The sequence below is a fragment of the Podarcis vaucheri genome, assembly GCF_965113315.1.
Source record: "Podarcis vaucheri genome assembly, chromosome: 14".
Lineage (NCBI taxonomy): Eukaryota > Metazoa > Chordata > Lepidosauria > Squamata > Lacertidae > Podarcis > Podarcis vaucheri.
The window spans coordinates 38795892-38817464 of NC_138752.1; the positions used below are offsets into that span (position 1 = coordinate 38795892).

General features: G+C 42.4%; 2 protein-coding genes across 3 annotated transcripts in view; one reads left to right on the top strand and one right to left on the bottom strand.

The window, feature by feature from the left end:
* IFT140 (intraflagellar transport 140) overlaps window positions 1-21573 on the bottom strand; it is an 80686-nt gene that overhangs the window by 16957 nt on the left and 42156 nt on the right. The gene's annotated exons all lie outside the window — the stretch shown is intronic.
* TMEM204 (transmembrane protein 204) overlaps window positions 1765-21573 on the top strand; it is a 31341-nt gene continuing 11532 nt past the window's right edge. Inside the window, exons 1-2 of the mRNA XM_082200156.1 lie at window positions 1765-2851; window positions 15541-15696. Coding sequence (XP_082056282.1) covers window positions 2572-2851; window positions 15541-15696 — 436 coding nt within the window. The 5' untranslated portion in view covers window positions 1765-2571. The remainder of the gene's footprint in view (window positions 2852-15540; window positions 15697-21573) is intronic.

Sequence of the window (21573 nt, forward strand, 5' to 3'; positions counted from 1 at the left end):
TTAATTTCAGTAGGCCTACTCTGAGAATAACTGAGATAGCTACAACCTTGAATATTCAAAAACAAAATAAAAAGCAAAACACATACTGATTTCAAGCTACAGTTACCTGCTAGTCTTATTTTAACATTCTTGTAGTTTGGTGGGGGGTGGGGGAGGCAGGTCTGTGACCCTCCAGATATTGCTCCAGATCTCCCACGGATCTCAAACCCTTGGTAAATTAAGAACTTTCCCTGCATGTGAAAACAGGCTCTGGTAAATTGAGCAGACAAGACCAACATTGTGCCCAATGGTAAAGAAGGTGGTTACTGCATGTGCTATAGAGGAAAGTTAGGGGCAGATGGGGCTTATCAACCTGGGAAGGTAGCCCATCTGGAAGAAACACTTTGATTCTAAACGTCCGCTGCCTTGAGGGATTATCTTCAGGAGAAGAGAAGGCTAAGGAGTAAACCCTACACAAATCCAGAGTGGAGTCCCTAAGATGGACCTTGTACACAACCTTCCAGCAACTCCTGCAGTCCAGCTGATGTCAAATGTATTGCTGTACTTTCCTCTGGACCACATGAGAGATGCCAAGAAGTGGGTATTGTTGTCTGGGCAGCCTGGGACCTCCACACACACTGCCTAGGCTTGCACTCCAAGAAGGTCACTTCGGTGCTGTTAAGGCAGCATTTTGATTTCACCCCTGTAAATGTACTCCATTGTCTCTTGAGACTGATGAATGCCATCATCTCTAAACATTAAGCCATGCTGGCTGGGGACGATGGGAGTTGGAGTCCAGCAGTATCTGGAGGGCAACAGATTGTCCACCACTGATTTAATGTTACCACTATATTAGGAACTGTGTATAGAAATATGATATGAATGAGGAGCACTAGTTGCACCTTTATTTATTTATTGCTCCAATTGCCAGGTTGTTGTTTTTTACTGGATACTTCTGCCACTGTTTGATATTATTCATATACATTTCTGCTTTTATTCTTTTTACATCTGCTGTCTGTTTTTACAAGCATTTTACTGCTTTTTACTATAGTTTTATTTTGATTGAATACTTTCAGGTCATTAGCTGTTTTCAATTTTATATGTGAAAGGCATATTTTAAAGTAAAATTAGCTTTTGCAAATAAAGGCAAGAGCTGTAGTAAAAACACACACACACACACACACACACACACGGGGAAAGAGTTGCTTGAATGTCCTTAGCACTCATCAACATGACCAATTTTTGTCCTGCAAATGGAATTACTCTCATAAAGTGCACATCAGCATGATGTGATGCTAAATTTGTCTTTGGAAGACAGATACTGCAAGAGAAACTCCCAAGTGACAATTTCCCCTCACATACTTTTGGTTATTTTTCCTGTCAGTAAGCAAATTGTTTTAAAAAAAATAAATCTCCAAACTTCTTGCTTCCATTGCCAGGATCTGAGAGTTTGATTTTTAATTTTGCTTGGGAAGAGGCCCAGATAACTCTAGTCCCTGAAAAGCCTTGATTTTCCCAGTCGGGTTTCATAATTGGCTCAAGCCCCAACAGCTGAATCTGGCACATAAAAGGACCTGTAAAACTAATCCTACTAACACAATATCACTGAACTGGTTACATTTTTCTGGGAAGCAAAGGAAGAGAGAGGGAGGAGAATACTGGAATGAGGGGGGAGGCTTATGGGGGGAGGGCAGGGGAGAGAGAGAGAGATTGGAACTTTAGAAGTCTCCCTTAGTCTTTTTCCTTTCAGGAAACACATCCTGTTCACATCTGACTGCTGTGGCAGTGGCTCTGTTTGTTGCAGCCGGCTACGCCCTGAGGCTCACCAAAAACAGCCACAAAAACAACCATTTCCTCTCCATTGAGAGATAGGAGGAAAAAACTTCCTTGCAGCAGAGGTTCTGCTATCCTGCTTCTACCTCACACAGCCCTGACATTCGCAGAAGAACAGGGGCAGCAGAACAGATTTCCTCGGAATACACTAGCTTTCCAGGGCTCCTTGGGGAATAAGTGTTGAATTTTTCCTCAGAATTTGTCTTGGTGTTAAGAATGAATTTCTACTGCGTCTGTGGGATGCTCTGAGTTTGGGGCAGCTGTGAAACGATTTAAGAGCTCTTGCTGCCTAACTCCTATGCAGATCTTAGTCTCCTCTCACAGCTGTGTTCCAGAAGGTTGAGGCACCGGCACCGTTTGCAGGCATTTTAGCCTCTACTGTCCAAGAACGCAGCACTTCCTACATCAACATTTCGCAAGTTGGTTCCAGAAAGAATGCACCTCATCTTTCAGCTCTTCACCAGCTTGGCTCTGCTCAAAGTGCAGGAAGGTGGATAAGGCACTGCTTGGGAAGACAGAACTCTGGAAGCCTCGCTTCTGCTCGTTATATGGATTGCCCCTCTCTGCCTAGTTGCTCTTTGTGCAATCAGAAACCCCCCAGGAGCTGACTTTGAGAATGAATGGTGATGTTCTCTAGCCATTCATAACTTCATCCTGCGCCTGCCTCCCATCTGCAGCCCCAATTAAATGTACTGCAGCTGATCGGGACTCTTGGATCTTCTACAAAGAGAGGCTGCCAGCGGTTGATGACAGTCAGATATGACTGTCCAGAAGCTGGTAGCCACAGCTGTGTTGGTAGCTCTGGTCTCACTTATTCTCAACAACGCCGCTGCCTTTACCCCCAACTGGGTGTATCAGACCTTGGAGGATGGGCGAAAGCGCAGTGTGGGGCTGTGGAAGATGTGCTGGCTGGCAGAGAAGGGAAGAGGAGGTGCAGGCACAGGTGCCAGGCATGGGCAAGGGGCAGAGCGTGAATGTGAATCCTTGGGCTGGGGTTCGGAGCCAGCTGGGTTCCAGGAATCTCGTAGCACTGTCAAACGTAAGTCTTGATTTTCGTCATCACTGTCTATCTTGTGTTATGTAGAGAGCACCTCTCGAGTCAGGTGTCGGCACTTGACACATGGGAAGACCTGACTTTGAAGCACTTGCCATCTCATGGCTCAACCAGAAAAGGGCTGCACACCTCAGAGAGGTTGTGGATTTCCAGCATCTCTTGAGTCTGAGCCCCAGTAAGTAAGAAAGAAACTAGAAGAGAGGGGGAAATAGAAAGCAAGTTTGGGTCATGACAATTGCACACCTGGTCTCTAGCAGGAGGCGCAAACTGGAAGTTTTGAGACACCATAAAAGTCAAACTCAAGTCTGAAACCAGGCCAAAGTGTGCACTTTTGTGGACAGGCACAACTCCAATGGGATGAGAAGCTCTCATTTGTGTCTTTGCTGTTAAATGCTTCATCTAGACCTTGCTGGTATACAATGAAGAAATAGCATAGGTAAAATTATAGCACGGAGGCAAGGAAGAAATACAGACCTGCAGACCCCGTGCTCAACCTTGAGTTAGAAATAAGGCCTCAGCAATGCCCAAAACAGGATTGAAGACTTCCTGACAAAGTGGCATACATTTTCCCCTGTTGAGGAAGCTAAGAAGGATGGGAAAGCAATTTTAGGCAGAAGCCTGATGTAAGGGAAAGGGTTAAGCAGCCCCATCCTGTGCCCAGGTCTCATGTTGCAGATTACAGCCTCCCTAGTTGCACCTTATTTTATTTTATTTTTAAAAAAGTAAAGAGAAAAACTACACATGACTTAGTGTCATGCGTGGTTTTACCCTTTGTTGTGTGATTTCCAGCTCACTAGGTGGCAATACTTTGCTAGGTGTGGAGAGGGACAGTAGGCATTCAGGGATGGTGGCAGGATGATATGACCAATTAAAATGCAGCATTCGAACCGGATACTGGGGCTGAGCCCCATGCTCCCAAATATTGAGGGGGCTGAAGCCCCCTCTGCCCCATATACTCAGCGCCACTGTGCCATTTGATGCTTTTCACTTGCGATGTCAAGGAAGGCACCTGGGATCTCCTGCATGAAAAGCATGTGTCTACAGCCTCTTTCAAATAGCCTTCTCCAAACTCAGAAGGGGGATTCAGAATGGCTTGAGAAAATGTACTTCTCAGAAGCCGCTCTCTAACTCAGCTTCCTTGAGGTGCATCCAGGCTGTCAGTATTTTGTGGGAGGGATCCAAGCGCATACCTGGAAATTTAGGTTTGTGCAATTGAAAGCGATTGTAGTGTTTTGTTGCCCTAGTGCAAACTGCCTTTTTGCTGTTCAGAAGATGACTTTAAAGAATGATTAACAGGATGATGTGTAAACGCTCCACAAGCAAATCAGGAAGAATGTTCATTTTCATATAACTCCCCGCAAAGAAATCAGAATGAATGTTTAGTAAATATCAGATATTTCCAAACCTCCTTGTAAGCTTAGTACCAGCAAATCAGGATAAACCTGCAATAAACAGTTCATCTGGACACACCCTTATCTCAGGCAGGAGTGGGCAACTTTTGGTCCTCCAGTTGTTTCTGAACTACAGCTCTCATTCCCTGGTCACACTTGCTAGCACTGATGGGAGTTGTAGTTTGGCAACATCTGGAGGACCAAAAGTTCCCCATTCCTGCCTTATCTGACACAACACAATCAATTTGCCCATATTTTGCTCTTGTCAGTTAAGTTCTTATTCAATTGCTGTCACATATTGGTACCCATACGAGTAGGTATTCATCTCAAAATGTAAAATGGGCTTAAAAGTGGGACAAAAACAAGCCATACACATCCCCTTCCAAACTGAGCCAGTTATACCCACCCAGAAGTGTTATTGAGAAAGTGATGCCACTAAGAATTGCATTCAGTGAATGGAAAGTAAGCAAATCCAGTTTAGCAGGGTATGAGAGAGAAACAAAATTTTGCATATTCTGCACACACACCCTTTCACAAATCTGCATCCTAAATAACTCAAATTCTGCTACAGGTAAAGCTGAAAGATGTGATCAGAATAAGCTATACAAATCTGCATGCATTTGCTTTTTGTGCACACTGCATTCTCTCAATCTCCCCCGAGTACTAGAAATCTGGCCCAGTCCTTCCACTCCTGGCTTTTGAAATTTGACCAGATGTTTCCCACAAATAAGCCATGAAGTCTAGAAACTTAAGTTGGGACAGCAGCATGTGAAGGATGTTTGTCCCACCCTAGCGATGATACTGACAAAAATCCATCACACACCGCAATTAGTGATAGAAAGCTCTTGTTCTTAAGATGTTGAGTTCTGTGCCAAAAAAGCAATTGCTGGTGAGATGTGATTGTGGAATTAATTAAATCATGCAGCCCTGCAACTGACTCATGTTCCATTTCTGTTTTGTTCATGTAAATCTTACTAAATAGTTAAGACAAGATGGGGTGGTGGGGAGGGATAAAACATGCTTTGTTTCTAATGCTGACACAGTTTGCAGAAGAAGTGGAGGAGGAAAAATGCAAATGGTATGAGAGTCTACCAGCTCCAGAGCTTCCAGAAACTTGTTCTAGGATATCCTCTTTCCCCCTCTTGCCTCCTCTGAAGAGGTGCTGCCCCAACATCTCAGCCTGATTGTGACTAAGGAAACCACCCTCAGCAGATTCTCACAACAATTTTGCCTGTAGTTGGCTGCTTATTTATTTTTCCTGGCCCAGATTATATCTTAGTCCAAGATGAAGACATCATATGAGATGCTCACAGAGGGACACTCCCCTTAACACTTCATCAAGAGCCAATCAGTTAAACGCCATCAGTTTAGAAGTCCACAGTCCATGTCAGGAGTGGCTGTTGTTGCTCCTGATCACAGGGTCTTGTTAGAATACTGATAAGTCTGCATTTTACTTTTCTAAGAAAGAAAATTTTCTAGCACTCATGCTGGTACCGACAGATACATTACTGTTTTTGTTTAAACCAATTCACAAACCAATAACTTACACACTAACCTCCAGTAATGCACCATATGTTGCAGATATTACTGCAAATTCATTATGCTATTTTTGTGATATACCAATGACATGAGAAGACTTTGCCTATTTATTTGTATCATTTAATATTCTTAATAAAGAACCTAACAAAAAGTTATTCCATAGCAGAAAGATCTGCGGTTGTATTGCTACAAAGATATGCTGTGCTCTTGGACTAAATAGGGAACAAAATGATTTTAAGAACATCTGAGGTACCCTGCTAGATCAGACTAAATGGCTATATCTAGCCCAGCATCCTCTTTCTCAAAGTGGCAAACTGATGCCGCTGGGAAGCCCACAAGAAGGATGTGAGGGTTATAACCCTTTCATGCTGTTGTTTTTCCTGCAACCAGCATTTACTGGCAAGTGGCCTTGGAACGTGGGGCTCCATGCAGTTATTATAGCTAACAATTGTCGATAAATCTCCATGCATGTCACTGATCCCCTGTTATGGCCATCACCATGTTTTGTGGCAGTGAATTCCATACATCAATGCTGTGAAGATGACCCTTCTTTTTGCATGTTCTGAATCCACAGCCAAGCAATTTCACTGGATAACTACAAGTTCTAGGTATGCATGATTTTCTAAACTTCTGTCATAGTCACCCGCTGCACTTTGAGTCACTTTTTTTTGTAAATTATATAGCCCCAAATGGAAGGAGAAGCTTGGGTCTCCAGAAGACTACAATTCCCATCAGACCCAACAAGACTGGACAACAGTCAGGGATGACTAGAGTTGCAGTCCAATAGTATCTGGATGGCCACAGATTCCCTATTCTTCCTTTCCCCTTTCCTTATTTTAAGTGCCTTTTTAATGGGACAGAATTTAATATACTGTGGCGGCTATCAATCTTGAGCAGCTCAAATAAGCCAGGTCTGCTACTTAATGCACAAGCATGAAAAGGGAGGACCATAAGGTACATTTTTTGCCTCTGAAAACCAGAACAGCGTGGCACAAGAAAATCTGGCAGTGACACCACCCCAGCACTCTCGGAAGCCTCATGTGTCAAAAAGCAGATGCTGCACAAAAAGTCCAGATCAGTCTAAAAGCTTTGGCACATAGCCAATGTTCAATGGATTTACACACTGACACAGAGCAAGTGTTAACTAATACACCATGTTTCATATGATAGACAGAAACAGAACAGCTGACTTCTAACCTGATCTATGTCCATTTCGTGCTAGAGCACTGGCAGAGGAAGAGGAGGGTGGGAGCGCACCGCTCCTGGCAGCGTGATCCCAGTGGGGTGCCATTGCGGCTGCTCGCCTACCCGCACTGGGCACCATGCCCCTGCAGGTGGCGTGCCATGCCCCCAGGACATGCACCTGCCCCGTCACTGTGCTAGAGGAGAAGGGGGGGAAAACTATGCGGGAAGGTAGCCAAATTCTGCAAACTCCAAAAAAATGCAACCCAAATTAATCTAAGGTGTTTGCACCTTTCAGTTCCACTGTGGAAGAGAATGACAAAGAAGTTTCTAATATAGCTGTACTACTGTTAAGAAGCATACAGAGCTCAAATAGAGTACACAAAATTAACCAATTTGCATACAGCTGCTTCTTTCCACTAATTTATTCTGCTTCTGCTTTTCACAGTGGAAGATAAAGAGCTCTTCTTTTAGCTCAGGGCAAGGGAGGAAATATACACCACTGCCTCTGATCACTAGAAGGCCTCCAAAACCTCCTACTTGTCTTGTAAGGTCTCATCAGGGCTAAATGCTTGTTGTTTTTTAATCAATCTAAACAGTTACATAGGTAACAGCCCTCCTTTAAAAAGAGAGCCAATATAGCATTACTTTTCAGGCACCTAATTCTTACATGTGTGGTGTGGTCATATGTAGAATACAGTATACAGTATTCAGCATACAGTATATTTGGCCCTGTGTATAATCTACTTGAAGCAACAGAGACAAAACCTGGTTTATACAAGCAGCAAAATGAGGTGCTAATAAGAGGTCTAAAAGACTACAGAGAGTAGGGAGAATCAAAGTGCAGAGGCGGATTTAGGGCAGCGTGACCAGTTCTGCTGCACTGGGCAAAAAGCCTTAGGGTTGTTGCAGGACGTTGCAACTATAACATAGTGAATTGAACAGAACAGAAGGCGAGGGGTGAACGTCCAAAATTTTGGCCTTGTACAGGGTGCCATTGAAATTTGAAAAACCAAAGTCCGCCCCTGGGATCAGCAGCAAACAGGCCCCACGATCAGCACTGATTACCCCAGGGATAGGCGAATCTGTCAATTTAGGTTTATCTAGGTTTCTCATTTTTCCCATCTCCACATTTCCACATCAGATTACAAGGGGAGGGGGGGTTCCCCATAAAATTCATCAGCATTTTAGCGCAAATTTCTCCTAATCAACATTTTTTGTTGTTTGTTGTTGTTTAGTCGTGTCTGACTCTTCGTGACCCCATGGACCAGAGCACACCAGGCACTTCCACACAACATAATCAACATAGCTACCTGTTGTTGTTGTTGTTGTTGTTAAAATGCATATAGTTTCTGCAAAATTTCAGGGAGTATTTAGAAGTGCTATGCCTCATTTTTGTTTGAAGTCCATTCTATCTCCTTGAGCTTGCACTACCTTGCTGATTCTCTGGATCTGAATGTTATCCAAATACTACAACCCATTAGAAGGTCCCCTCACACTGAACAAGTCTCCCATTCCTGGTCTGAAGAATTGCCTAAATCTCTTTAGATTTTTCTTTCTTTCTTTTAGAAAGCACTTGGCACTGGAGATGTAGAATGGGATGTGGGCTTCTTTGTCAAACAGCAATCATGGTGGTTATGAATGAGCTGTTGTTGCTGCCCAGAGAGCAGGATGCTTAGACGCTATTATAATGAGTGCTGTACTCAGACAGAGAGATTGTGTCTCTGGCTGTACTTGCAAAGGAATACTGTTTAGGCATTGCAGAGTCTAAAACCAATCATGGAAAGGAAATTAAATGAGGGGGGCAGGAACAGGGGACTTGGACAATTCTCAGGGATGTTGAAGACACAGGAAAGAGGCAAGTGATATGAAGCTTGTTTCTCAAAGACGCACAGAGCAATGAAGCTATTTCCTTATTATAGCTCCTAGGGTCAAGCATGTCTAGAGGTGGGGAGTGGCCCAATATTGTGAGTGTCTACGTGACTCCCATGTTCGCTAGATATAAACATCTGTCTATTCACAGGGTATGATTTATATAAAATACATTTTCACTATGAAATCCGGGGGGGGGGGGGGGAGTGGCAGCGAGGCCAGAGGCACGGCTCTGTGTGGGAAAAAGAAACTGGAAAATGTTTATAGAGGCATCAAACCAGACAATCCCAGGGATCATTAGCCACGTCTCAGATATTTCTTCTTGGAAAACAGCCAGGCAGAAACCAGAAGATACCAAAAATAGAGTTTAGCTATGATAGGCTATATTACTGAGACCTCTGTGGTATTTGAGTGCAAACCAAAAGGATGGTACAGGCAGGGTCCCAATTATGTAAACCCCCATTATCTGAACAAATCCTATGTATTTTGCCACACGATTGTGTCCTAAGACAATCTGAGGCACTTTAAAACGCATCTAGCTGGTATCATCTTCACTGAAAAAGACTGGGACGCTGGTCTGTTCAAAAGAAGGGTGACGAGGGAGGATTTTTCAACCATTTCTAGCCTACTCCTTGCTATTCTTTCCAATATTAGAAAATACAAGTTGGGCAACATTTGCACAGCCCTGTGGTGGTTTTTGTGTGTGTGAAGGGTTATGTTCTGATTCAGGAGCTACATCTCAGCTTCCGTGGCAAGTGGAGGCTGCAGTATGTGTACAGTGCAGCTTTGTTCTTCCCCATGGAGCAAACTTTAGCAGGCAAACTAGATCAGGGAAATAATCATGCATTGAAGAAAGGCTTACACCCCCACCCACACTGCTGCTTCTCCTATCTAATTTGGGAGCCCCTATAGCTGCTTTGAACCACAAAAACACATCCAGTGTCGCTTCAGGTTTAGCTTATGTGCACATGTGCACAAGATGGAAAGATGAAGTCATCATACTCTCTCAGTCACCTATGTAATCCCCACCCCCCAACCTCTGCTCTTTCTTTCTGCCAAAAATGACAAAAAGAAACATTCTTAAACATAACAATATGCAAGAAATTCACACATTGCACACACACATACACACACACATTTTTTCATCTAAGAACACATTGCTTGTCCTGCATGGAGAAGGTTTTTAATCTTCTCTGTGAAAAGAGATAAGAAATACCACCTCCCTTTGAAAACACAAAGCTCATTGCCTGGTGCAGCTTTAGCCAAGCATTTAAAGGCAACCGAAATACTATTTTCCAAACAAACTATTCTGACCTGAAACTCAGCAAATCTCTTAATCTATCCCTGTTAAAAACTGGATACATGTTTGATTGCCAGGGCAACTTCTCACTGGTATAGAAAGCCATAAAAATCTAGCCTTCTCCAATTCATATCACAGAGGCTCAACTTCGGGGGGGGGGGCAAGGGAGAGACATGCGCAATCAGTCAGGACTGTTGACAATCATGCTACATTTATGTCTGAAACAAATTTTGCTCAACAAATTGTATCTGAAAAGAGTAACAGAATGTACCCCAAAATCCCAGCTAGCTCTATCCAAAAGCAACCTTTCAGCAAATAATTCACAGTTCAGTTTTCAAGTTTTAAAATAATTTCAGCCACTGAAAGAGCAAACAAGAAGATGGAGATGTATGTTTAAATCCCAAGCAGAATGAGGTTTCTAAATGAGATCATTTTTATTTAATTACACCAGCAAATCACATACTATTGTCTAATCTGACTGTTATGCATTTACAGAGCACTAATGTCCCTGAGGACATCATTTAGCATAACCAAATAAAGCCTGTGTTCATAAGTATGGAAATTAAATTAACTGTACCTGCCTTGGTCTAGTCTGGATAATAGAAATGAAAATCTGAGATGGTTTTGGAACTTGAATGCACTGTCAACTAGACCTAATTGATTTCCACTTGGTGGCTGCAGCGCTATGTACATTTCCATGGAAGTAAGTCCTGTTAAATTCACTGGTGTTTACTTATGAGTAAACATGCATAGGATCAGACTGCACAAAACTAATTAAAAAACAGCAACATCTGCTGTACAAGGTACAGGTTTGAATCAGAGCTAGATGTTACAGGAGGTGCATGGCTGCCACCCAAAATATATAATGCACTTCCCCCTCTGGCAGCATCTAGTAATGCAAAAGGCACTAGACTTTTCCTGATCCCTGCTCTCTACTTCACTGTGGCATCATGTTATCTAGAGTTACCACAAGTTATGGGAGAACTATGAAGAAGAGGTGCAGGGCTGCTGTTTCTGGTGGAAGTCACACAGCTTTCTGTAACTGGAAAGAGAGTGATTTGTCTGTTCCCAGACTGTATCAATTCTGAATGTCTATTCACAAGTTTGTTCTGAATTAAACCACTTCAGGGAGGGACGAAGCTGGGCACAACATGGGCTCCTCTGTGTTCTGGGGTGTCCCATGCTCCCTTGGTGGCACAGAAAGCTCATATACTGCAGCTGCTCCCACATTGCCAGTGTAACTTAAGGTGTTCTAAACTGAGAATACACTCACTTAAATTAAAATTATGGATAGCCTAATTAGGAGGCAAGAAGACTCTTCAGTCTATTGAGCTTATCTCCTACCTTGGTAGCTAAGCAAGAAGCAACACAATTTCCCTTTATAGAATCAGTGTCGACTTGGCCCCTTGCCTGAAAACAAAGACCACCACAGCCAACCACAAATGAACAACCACACCATAGGCCAACCCCAACCTCTCTCACCACCAAAGGAACACAGGTGAACAACAAAGAACCTGCACAAGCAACGCTGACACCAAACCCTACATATAGTAAGTAAAATAGAAACATCGCCACCCGACCTCACCCCTCACCCACCTCCATATCTTTGCCCCTTTTCTTCCTAATGTCTCAACAAATGAAACTGATTTGTAAAAATGTTACATGGGGGGGGGGATACGAGAGAGAGAGAGAGAGAGAGAGAGAGAGATTGCACACACTTTTGTAAATCAAGAAAATCTTTAATAATAATAATAAAAACTTGGCCCCTTGCCCTCTGCCCTTACCAGCAGTTGGGTGGTGCTTTTAGTGCAGGCCCACTGAAAGAATTGTAGCATCACAATGATTTGTGTGCAGAGCTGGACCAGGAAGAAAGTTGTATGAGACCAGATTTGAAGGGTGGCCAGGGGCCTGGCCTAGCCCCATAGAAGTCCAGTCAGTGTTGTGTAAAAAGATGTATTCATCAATGACACAACTTTTTAGGCTGCATCCAGTGGAGTTTTCTTAAACTAGCCTGTCAAGAGTGCATCTTGAGAAATGTTAGGAACAAGATGTTGAAAGAGAACTAATCATGTGGATTTCAGAGAGGAGATGTCCTGACTCTGGAACAATGCCTGGAAGTTTGCCTTACAAGTGTCTCCTTTTCAAAATAAACAAAAGTATTACCCTTCTGATACTGCATTCTCATGCTTTTAAAAGTCGTGGGTGTGACTCCTCCAAGCACAGCTGCATCTTCTAAGAAGTAAATGGGAAAGTATACCTTACTGGCTTACCCTTGCTTCTGAATAACAACACCATAGTTGCTGGAAATGAGCTGTTTGATGGGAGTGGTAGGCTGACCCAGAAAGATGGTTTGAAGTACAGATGGAAAGGCCCCGAACACACTGCAGCAGGGAAGACATAAAGTAGTCCAGAAAGGAGGTCTCTAGAACACAGACAACAGAGCCAGGCTACCCAAGTCCAAGAACAGCTATACCTGGGAAGCCACAAGTACTGTATTCTCATAATATGAGCCTGTTCCTTCAAGGACACTGCAATCCCAGTCAGGCCATTCACCTAGTTCCCAAACCACCCACCTGCAGCACCTGTCTTATTAGCCTCAGCTTATTGCCCCTACTCAATCATTGCTGCCAGACATCAATCCAACACTTTTGCAGCCTCTTCTGATTCAGATGGAATGGAGAGATAGAGCTGTGTGTTATTGGGATATTAGCGCATTGACACTCACTTAGTATCAGAGCTTCTTGTATGGAAATCTTGATGTGGGAGTCAGGGGATCTGACATGTATCTTAAAGGAAGACTTTTCCAAATGGTCAATGCAAGAGGAATCAGGGGCTTATCAACAATGTATCATGACATATGGGAAACCCATCAACAATTAGTTTTTAATGTAGAAGGCACAGCAGATTAAAAAATTCCAAAACAAGAAGGTGGGCCCCCTGAAATACTTTTGTCAGAGTGACAACACTGAACAATAGGTTGAGATGCTAATGATTACTGGCAATGCCACTGGTGATTGTGCAGAGCTTATACAAAGTCACAAGAAAAGAAAAGAAAAAAGAGTGTTTGCAATGGTTACAAGGATGCTGTTTGTTAAGTTCAGGGTTATTATAAAGGTTGCAACAAAGCCAAAAGGAAATCATAAATGGGCAAAACAACCAGCCTTTAATGCAAAAATATTATATAACAGAGATGTAGATGAGGAGTAAACATGAAAGTTTGCAAGAGACACGTAGCAGCTATGACAATATACCGTAACAACAATTGTCTGGGACAAGAGAGAAGATATGATAACCATCTTCAAATATCTAAAAGGCTAGAGGATGGAGCAAAAAAAAAAATTATCCTGCTCCAGAGGGTAGGACCAATGGATTTGAGTTACAAGAAAGGAGATTCCAACTAAAGATCAGGAAGAACTTTCTGATAGTAAGAGCTGTTTGACAGCAGAACAGACTCCCAAGAGATGGCCATCTGTCATGTACGATCTAGTTGAAATTCCTGCAATTCTATGATTCTATTATTCAAATGCAGTGTGCAGATACAATATATTTAGAAAACTCAGGAACTTGTCTACTGCAAATCAAAGTGGAACTACACTTTAAAGAGTATATTTCATATCTTGAGAATATATAGCTCATTCCTAATCAGTGTTTTTGACTTCTAGAAATACATGTAAACCTTCAAGTTAGAAGGGATAAATTTTTGCTCTTTTCTGCTTTTACAATCTCATCTCTTGATTGCTTTTTAAAATTGTAAGGGTTTTTGAAAGGTTTTAAAAGGTGAGGGTCCCAAAATATTGCAGAGCCTTCTAACCCATTGCATCCTAAGATGTACATGTAGATCTATATCAGCTTCCCAGCCTCTAAAACAAGTTTTGCCCATTTTGCCTATATATATATATATTAAATTCCCACCCTAACTGAAGCCCATGCTGGTTTCATCTGTGTGCAGAGCAGATAGCAGAGACTTTAGTTAGAGGTGTGTTTGTTGGAGTGCTGCAAGGTAGGGGTTCCCCCACCACATTATAATATCTTCATACATAGGGAAGATTACTCACATTCTTATTGTTAATACAGGAAACTGTTTCACTTCAGGTCAGACAAATTGTCCATCCAGGCCAATATTACGTACTCTATCTGCTCGCAGCTCCAGGTTGTTGGGTTGGAAAGGGCAAATCTGTCAAGTTTGATTTCATAATTTTCTCATTTTTCTAATATTAAGCTCTGTTTTCTGCATGTCCATATCACTTGCATTTAAAAAAAGTTCTGATGAAAATTCATCAGCGAATTTCTATTATGCCCATTTTGCAAGCACTTTTCACTCCTGTAATACATCTTTATATGTTATTTTCACTATTATATGAATTTTGATGCACACTTGATGCATTTTTACACACATTACTTGGCTGGACAACTGCACTGTAAAAGGAAGGAAAGAAAAGTGCAATTTTTGAAGAATGGCTACATTTTTATTCTTGTATTATCTGAGAAAATGTGAATTGGTTAGGTTAGCTTTTAAATGCAAACTGAACTGAATTTCTACCCCATTCGTAGTCTCAGAGATATTTCCCATTATTTGCTACGTGGTCCCTTTTGAACATATGGAATCAGTTTGACAAAAATAAATTTTGGATGCTTTAAATTTCTAGTTTAAGTGGTTGACCAACAATTCCACTGTACAGGAGCATTTTATAAAACAAAACTTTGATTTTGGTTCTAGAAAGGTTTCCCTTCAAGTGCAGCCATTTGTACGGCAAGAAAATTCTACCTCATACCAGCAGGAAGCTAGGATGTTGCGCTGACACAGTGGTGCTTATGAATCCTAGAGGGAGAGGAAGGAAAAGGATGAAAACAGGAAATCTACCAATGAAAAGAAAATAAGGAAAAAATGTAGACCTTTTCAGCAAATGCTAATCCAGTGTAAAGTATTTCCTTTTAAATAGCCACCATGGATATAGCTGCTTGCATAAAAGATAAATGCACAATGTAAATACAAACGTCAAGTATAAAACACTATAATAATTATAATGGCAACAGCAACCATCTCTTCTTAAAAAAATACCTGCATGTATAGTGGTGATATCCATAAAGATCAAGCGTGATGGTTTTTCTAACAAATTGTGATACACTACATCAGTCAGTGAGTCTGTTTATTAATGAGAAGCATTTTAATCCTGATCTTCCACAGGAACTCAGAACACCAGACTCCCTTCCCCATCTTTAAAACAGCACACTTTTGTGATATTTATGTTAATCTCTTTGTCCTAACTTGCAAAGAAGTACGAGTTAAGAAATCTGGCAGCACACAAGTTTTTTCAGAAGGGACTGGAAATGGTTGGCTTCTCAAGCCTTTCACATTCATGCTAATGAACTAATGCCTTTGTTCCCCACAGTGCAGTTTGACATGATGCGAGCCTGTAACATGATTGCCACGGTGGCTCTGACAGCTGGCCAGCTCCTCTTTGTGTTGGGATTGGTGGAACTGCCCATTATCTCCCAGGATACCCAGTGGTGGGAAGAAGCCATAGCCGCGGTGTTTCAGCTTGCCAGTAAGTTATTTCTTTTTTTCAAGAGCTAACTTATTAGAGTGATATTTAACAATAAAATGTTTCCCACTACGTCTATTGCTGTTTCAAGTGCTCTGTAATATGGCTGAGCGAGTGCTGGTGCCGTGTATGACATTATCAGTGAAAAGCAAAATCACTACCGCCACCCCAGTGCCTGAGCCTGTTTGTGGACTTCTTGTTCATTTCTTTTTTAAAAATAGCATTGGTTGTGCATTCAATCCAGTTGCACTAAATCTTCTCACTGCTCCACATTATAAAGACCAAGTAGGTACATGTGAAACGGTGTCACTGAACTTTTAAAAATACTTTAAGAACTCACAGATCTGTGCAAGCATGCTAAATCCAACTCAGTCCTGCTTCTTTGTTGGCATCTGGAGATCCTAGCTCTAGGCTAGGATTTCTGCATTAAGAGCTACTTGTGAGCCTCCTCCTTGAGGTGGATGCAGCTCTTTCCACGTTAACTGTTGCTCAGATCTCACCTTTAATACTTCTTAGTCTGAAAGCGTTGAGTTAATAATTTGGCAGAGGAGTTGAATTTGAAACAGATATATATAATGAAGATGGTCCCTGAAAACTGTATGATCTATGGGGAATCATGTTAATCAGTTGAGTAAATATTTAATTTGTGTAAGTTTGTGTTGATTAAGGAGGGTTGTTATGCAATCTTCTCAGCTTCCCCAGGTAAGCTCAACCAACCAGACCCTCCAGAGCAGATTTTGGGCATGCAGGAGAGAGGAGAGAAACTGGATGTGCTGTTGTCCAAGTGCATTTCCATTGTGCAAAAAGGGAGAGATCATTGGATGTTGGCCCTAGTCATTTAGGACTCAAGAAAAATGTGATTTTCTCACTTACTATAGGTGTTAAATCAGTGATACACAAAGATAGGAAGATAATGTTTATTACTAATTACTGTGTTCATGAATTGTCATTATGATTTTCTCTTATCTATTTAACCTTTACACAGAAATTATATGGGCTGTCTCTTGCAATTTCATAGCCTTTCCACTCTGCTGTTTACAATTTTTTTTCTATGTGCGCGTCTATAAAGCAAAAATAAACATCATGCATCTGGTGAGCTCTAGTCCTCCAAAGGGGATTCCACAATAAATCTAAGGCACCAAAAGATGCCTTTCCTTTTTCCTCTAACAATTCCACAGGCATTCCTTCCACACTTCAACCACTTCAAATGGTTACAGCCTAGTGTTACCTGTGCTGTGTGTGTGCATTTTAAAATTCAATTTCTGGCCCTTCCCAACTGCAGTAGAACGCAACTGTAGCAGCATTTTCTCCAAGCGGAGTACAAACAACCATTTTCAGAACTTGTGTGTGTTTAATGAAAAAGCATCCTGTTTGCATGTTATAAGGACACAAAAAGTTGCCTTATACCAGGTTAGACTCTCCTTTCAATCTAGCCCACTACTGTCTGACTGGCAGCAACTCTCCAGGGTCTCAGTATTTTCTATCACATGCTATCTTGCCCTTTTACCTTGAGATACCAGGGGTTGAATCTGGGACCTTCTGCATGCAAAGCAGGATAATTTCTGGATTGTATTGTGGTTTGTGTCTTAAGTAGGTGCTTCATTCATTTGCTTTTGTAAACCACATGGTAAGGAAAGCTTTCCTAACAGGCAGGATATACATTAAATAAAGAAATCCCTGTGCTCATCATATGATGAATGAGGAGGGGGTAATTTACACTGCCACCAGAGTGCTGGGCTTTTTTGTTGCTGTCACAAAAATCAGTGGGGAGTGGGGAACAGAATAAAAATGCTGGGCGCTGCATCGCCGCTATTTCCTAAATTAATTTAATAAAATATTTTACCATAAACCAATCAGATAAAAATATATAAGTAGATAAAAATATACATAATAATTTATATATTGTTTTGATTTGTGAGTCGCTTTATTTGGTCCATTCCAAACTGACTTACAACCAACTAAACAAATAAGACACCCAACAGCATAACTGAAAAAAGAGAAGCCGCAAAACCAAAATTAAACCTTCCCCAAGGGCCAAACTGATACTCAGTTATAGCCCAAGCCCAAATTATGCTGAAATAACAGCATCTTGATTTGGTGGCAGGCAGGCAGAGAAATGATTAGATATTACAGGGCAAACAATTGCAGAAAGTGAGTACCACCACCAAGAAGACCCTGTTCTGTGTAGCTATCTGCCATCATATTATTATTATTATTATTATTATTATTATTATTATTATTATTATTCAAACTGTTAGCTACCTTATACAAGGCAGCCTCTAGGCAACTTCTCAGCTATCTTAACCAGCAGCAGGATACAGAGAAGAGCGCACAATGAAGATTTAAGTGTGAAAGTGCGTAGGGGAGAAGGCAGTCCTTAAATATACTCAGGTCCTCAAAACCAGCACTTTGGGCTGGTGTCAGGAAATGATTGGCAGCCAGTGATGATGATACTATTCATTTTTCTGTGATCAAAATGCTGACTGCTTGTAAATTATATGGGACAGTATGCTTAGCACAATGGTGCACAGAAGACAAGGCAGTGGCAGAGAAAGGTGAGGGCCAGGAGACACCATAAACTAGCGTATTTGTCGCCCCATAAGACGCACTGGCTCATAGGACACGCCTAGTTTTGGAGGGGGGAAATAAAGGGGGGAAATTATTTCCCCCCCAGAACAGACAGCTCTCCACAAGCCTTGGGAGACCGGTGCGACTTCCTGCCGGGCTCCCATGCCTTGCGAATATCTGCTAGCCTCCAAACCAGGTCGGGGGACAGCGCTTCTCCCCGCCGCCAGCCTCCAAACCAGGTCGGGGAACCGAAGCCCAGGGGCGCCCCGGCTTCAACATGCAGGCTGCTATCCGCAAGCCTAAGGAGCCCAACGGGAACTCCCGCGGGCTCCCAAGGCTTGCGGAGAGCTTCCTGAAGCCTGGAGAGCGAGAGGGGTCGGTGCGCACCGACCCCTCTCGCTCTCCAGGCTTCAGCAAAAGCCTGCAATCGCCCCATAGGACGCACACACATTTCCCCTTCATTTTTGGAGGGGGGAAAGTACGTCCTATAGGGCGAAAAATACAGTATATACAGGAAGCACAGGACAGCAAAGGATAGATCCAAAACCCAAAATTCCACCCCTGAGGTTTAGGATACATAACAGTGGTTCTATTACTATTCTGGATAAGTTAAACTGCTTGGAAACCTTTCAGCTATTCCCCAACCTCAACCCCCACACTCCCTTTAAAAGCAGCCTGAAGCTCTCTTCCCCATTGCTCCATCCTCCTGCTGTCCAAACTACCCTCCTCCTTTTTTTTCCATGAAAAGGAAATGCATTCTGGCCCTGTTTAGATTTGTTGTTTCATTGACAAACAGTACAGAGGACAGCCGTGTGCCTTTCTTCTATCAAGGCTGCTAATTTTAGATTAGGCTGCTTTCCCCCTCTGTGCTACAGTCTGTTTTAAACACAGTCAGAGAGAGACTGAAGGGCGCCAGGATATCCCGGCACAGGAGAAGGAAATGCCTGCTGTTACCTGTTATGCAAGCTGAACCTTGAAATCCTCAGTACTGGGAGGGAAAAGGAGAGAGAGAGAGTAGCCAGAATCAGAATATTCAATGCAAGGCTGCTAAGACAGACTCAAACAAGCACTGCAATTTTGATTCTTGAGCTCAAGGTGTGAAAAGCACAATTTGGCAGCCAATAGAGTTGGGAATATCAAACTGCACTACTCCAATGCCTCTGTTTTGCAAAGATGATGCAATTTGTCCCATGAGAGGATGGAAAGAGGAGGAACATAATGCCGGCCATCAGATGCACCAATCTCCACTAGATGGGCTTCTATATTATCTACCTATTCATGATGCTTAAAAATAAATAAATGTTCCCATTCAGGAAGGAATTGATTTTGTTATTTATAACAATAGCAGAAAGAAAATGAAAGCTACAAGTAGAAAAACTGTAAAATAGTAATAAAAAAGATTTTCCACAATAGTCTTGTAATAAGTTACATGAAACACTTTAAAAAGTCTCATTAGCTTAACATAAGCCTGCACTGAAAATAAATTCTTCTAGACATTCAGGCGATTTGGCTGACAAATGTTGGTGCAGAACACATTTGGATACAGAGCAAAGAAGGGATGAAACCTCTGGTATGTTCATCTCAAATTCGGCCTCTTGGCATTCATTCTCTCTGTTCAGATGGGACAGATGTTGGAGGGTTAGTTTGTTTGTACAGTGGCCATATGCAGGATAGAGTTCCCTGACTGAACAGAGGAAAAACTAATGTGTTCCTTATGCTGGTTAGATTAAATGGATTTTAACAAAAGCTTTAATTGTTAAGTTAAATAACCAGAACTAAAACTTCTGGGTTAGCATATTAGCTTGCTCTTGATCTAAGGGAAGCAATATAAGGCCCACAGTCATGTCTGGCCCACACTGTCCAATGTACCATAAACCATGATGCACAACAAACAAGCATATGTGCTGCCTTGGTCTGCAACTTCTATTTCTATTTTGACAGGAGACGGCTGTCTGAAATAGCATGCAGTCTAAAAGGCAAACAGTGTTAAGAACTTCTGAGAAAGAAGTATTTATGAAGGCTTCAATATTATTCACGGGATTAGCTTATGTTTGTTATTGGACACCAGGCTGGTATTTCACGGAACTCGCCCCACTGATTCTTCAATATTTTCTATCATAATCTCTAGCTTGGAGGGCCAACAATTTGCATGCGAAAAACTGGAGTAACAATTCGGAAGACCCTTTGTGAATTAGCCATTCCCTGCTCTCCATGCTTTAGCTTTTTCTTTTATAGGGACGTGGGTGGCACTGTGGGTTAAACCACAGAGCCTAGGACTTGCCGATCAGAAGGTCGGCGGTTCGAATCCTTGCAACGGGGTGAGCTCCCGTTGCTCGGTCCCTGCTCTTGCCAACCTAGCAGTTCGAAAGCACGTCAAAGTGCAAGTAGATAAATAGGTACCGCTCTGGCAGGAAGGTAAACGGCATTTCCGTGCACTGCTCTGGTTCGCCAGAAGCGGCTTAGTCATGCTGGCCACAAGACCTGTACGCCAGCTCCCTCGGCCAATAAAGCGAGATGAGCGACACAACCCCAGAGTCGGTCACGACTGGACCTAATGGTCAGGGGTCCCCTTTACCTTTATGGTAATTTTGATGGATGCCATTCAGGGAGGACTGACAGAGAGGGAGTGTGATTATTCCTCAGGAGCACCTATATTATGCATTATACAAAGTAATCACAAAAATACTCTTAAATCTTATTGATTTGCCATTTAAATTTAAATATATCAAAGTGTAATCCTTTGATTTACTTTGACTCTTGCTTGCATCCACCAACTTCCCCATCCACCCCCAAATCATGAAACAGTACCCATGGGCTGGAGATAGGAGGAATATCTGGATAGGGGAAGTGCTGTAGTTGAGTAATAGAGGAGTCTTGGACATCTCATGAGAGACCGCTGCCTGAAATCCTGGAGCTCTGCTGCCAATCTACTGAGTTAGATGGATCAATGGTCAAAGTCAGTATCCGATAGCTTCCTATGTGCCTATGACCAAACTGTATTCTGGAACATAGGAAGCTATTTCTGCTTCCCATTCATTCAGCTTGTCCTCTTCCATACTAGCCTTGTCAAAAATTCTATGAAAATCTCGATCATGAAAGCAGACTACAGTGGAGCCTCGTGTTACGAACGGGATCCGTTTCGAAGGCCTGTCCGTAACATGGAACTGACGCAAGCCGAAGCGCCACATCTGCGCATGCATCTGCGCATGCGCGAGTGGCAAAACCCAGAAGTAACCTGTTCTGGTACTTCTAGGTTGCCGTGGGGCGCAACATGAAAACACGTAACCTGAAGCAGATGCAACATGAGGTATG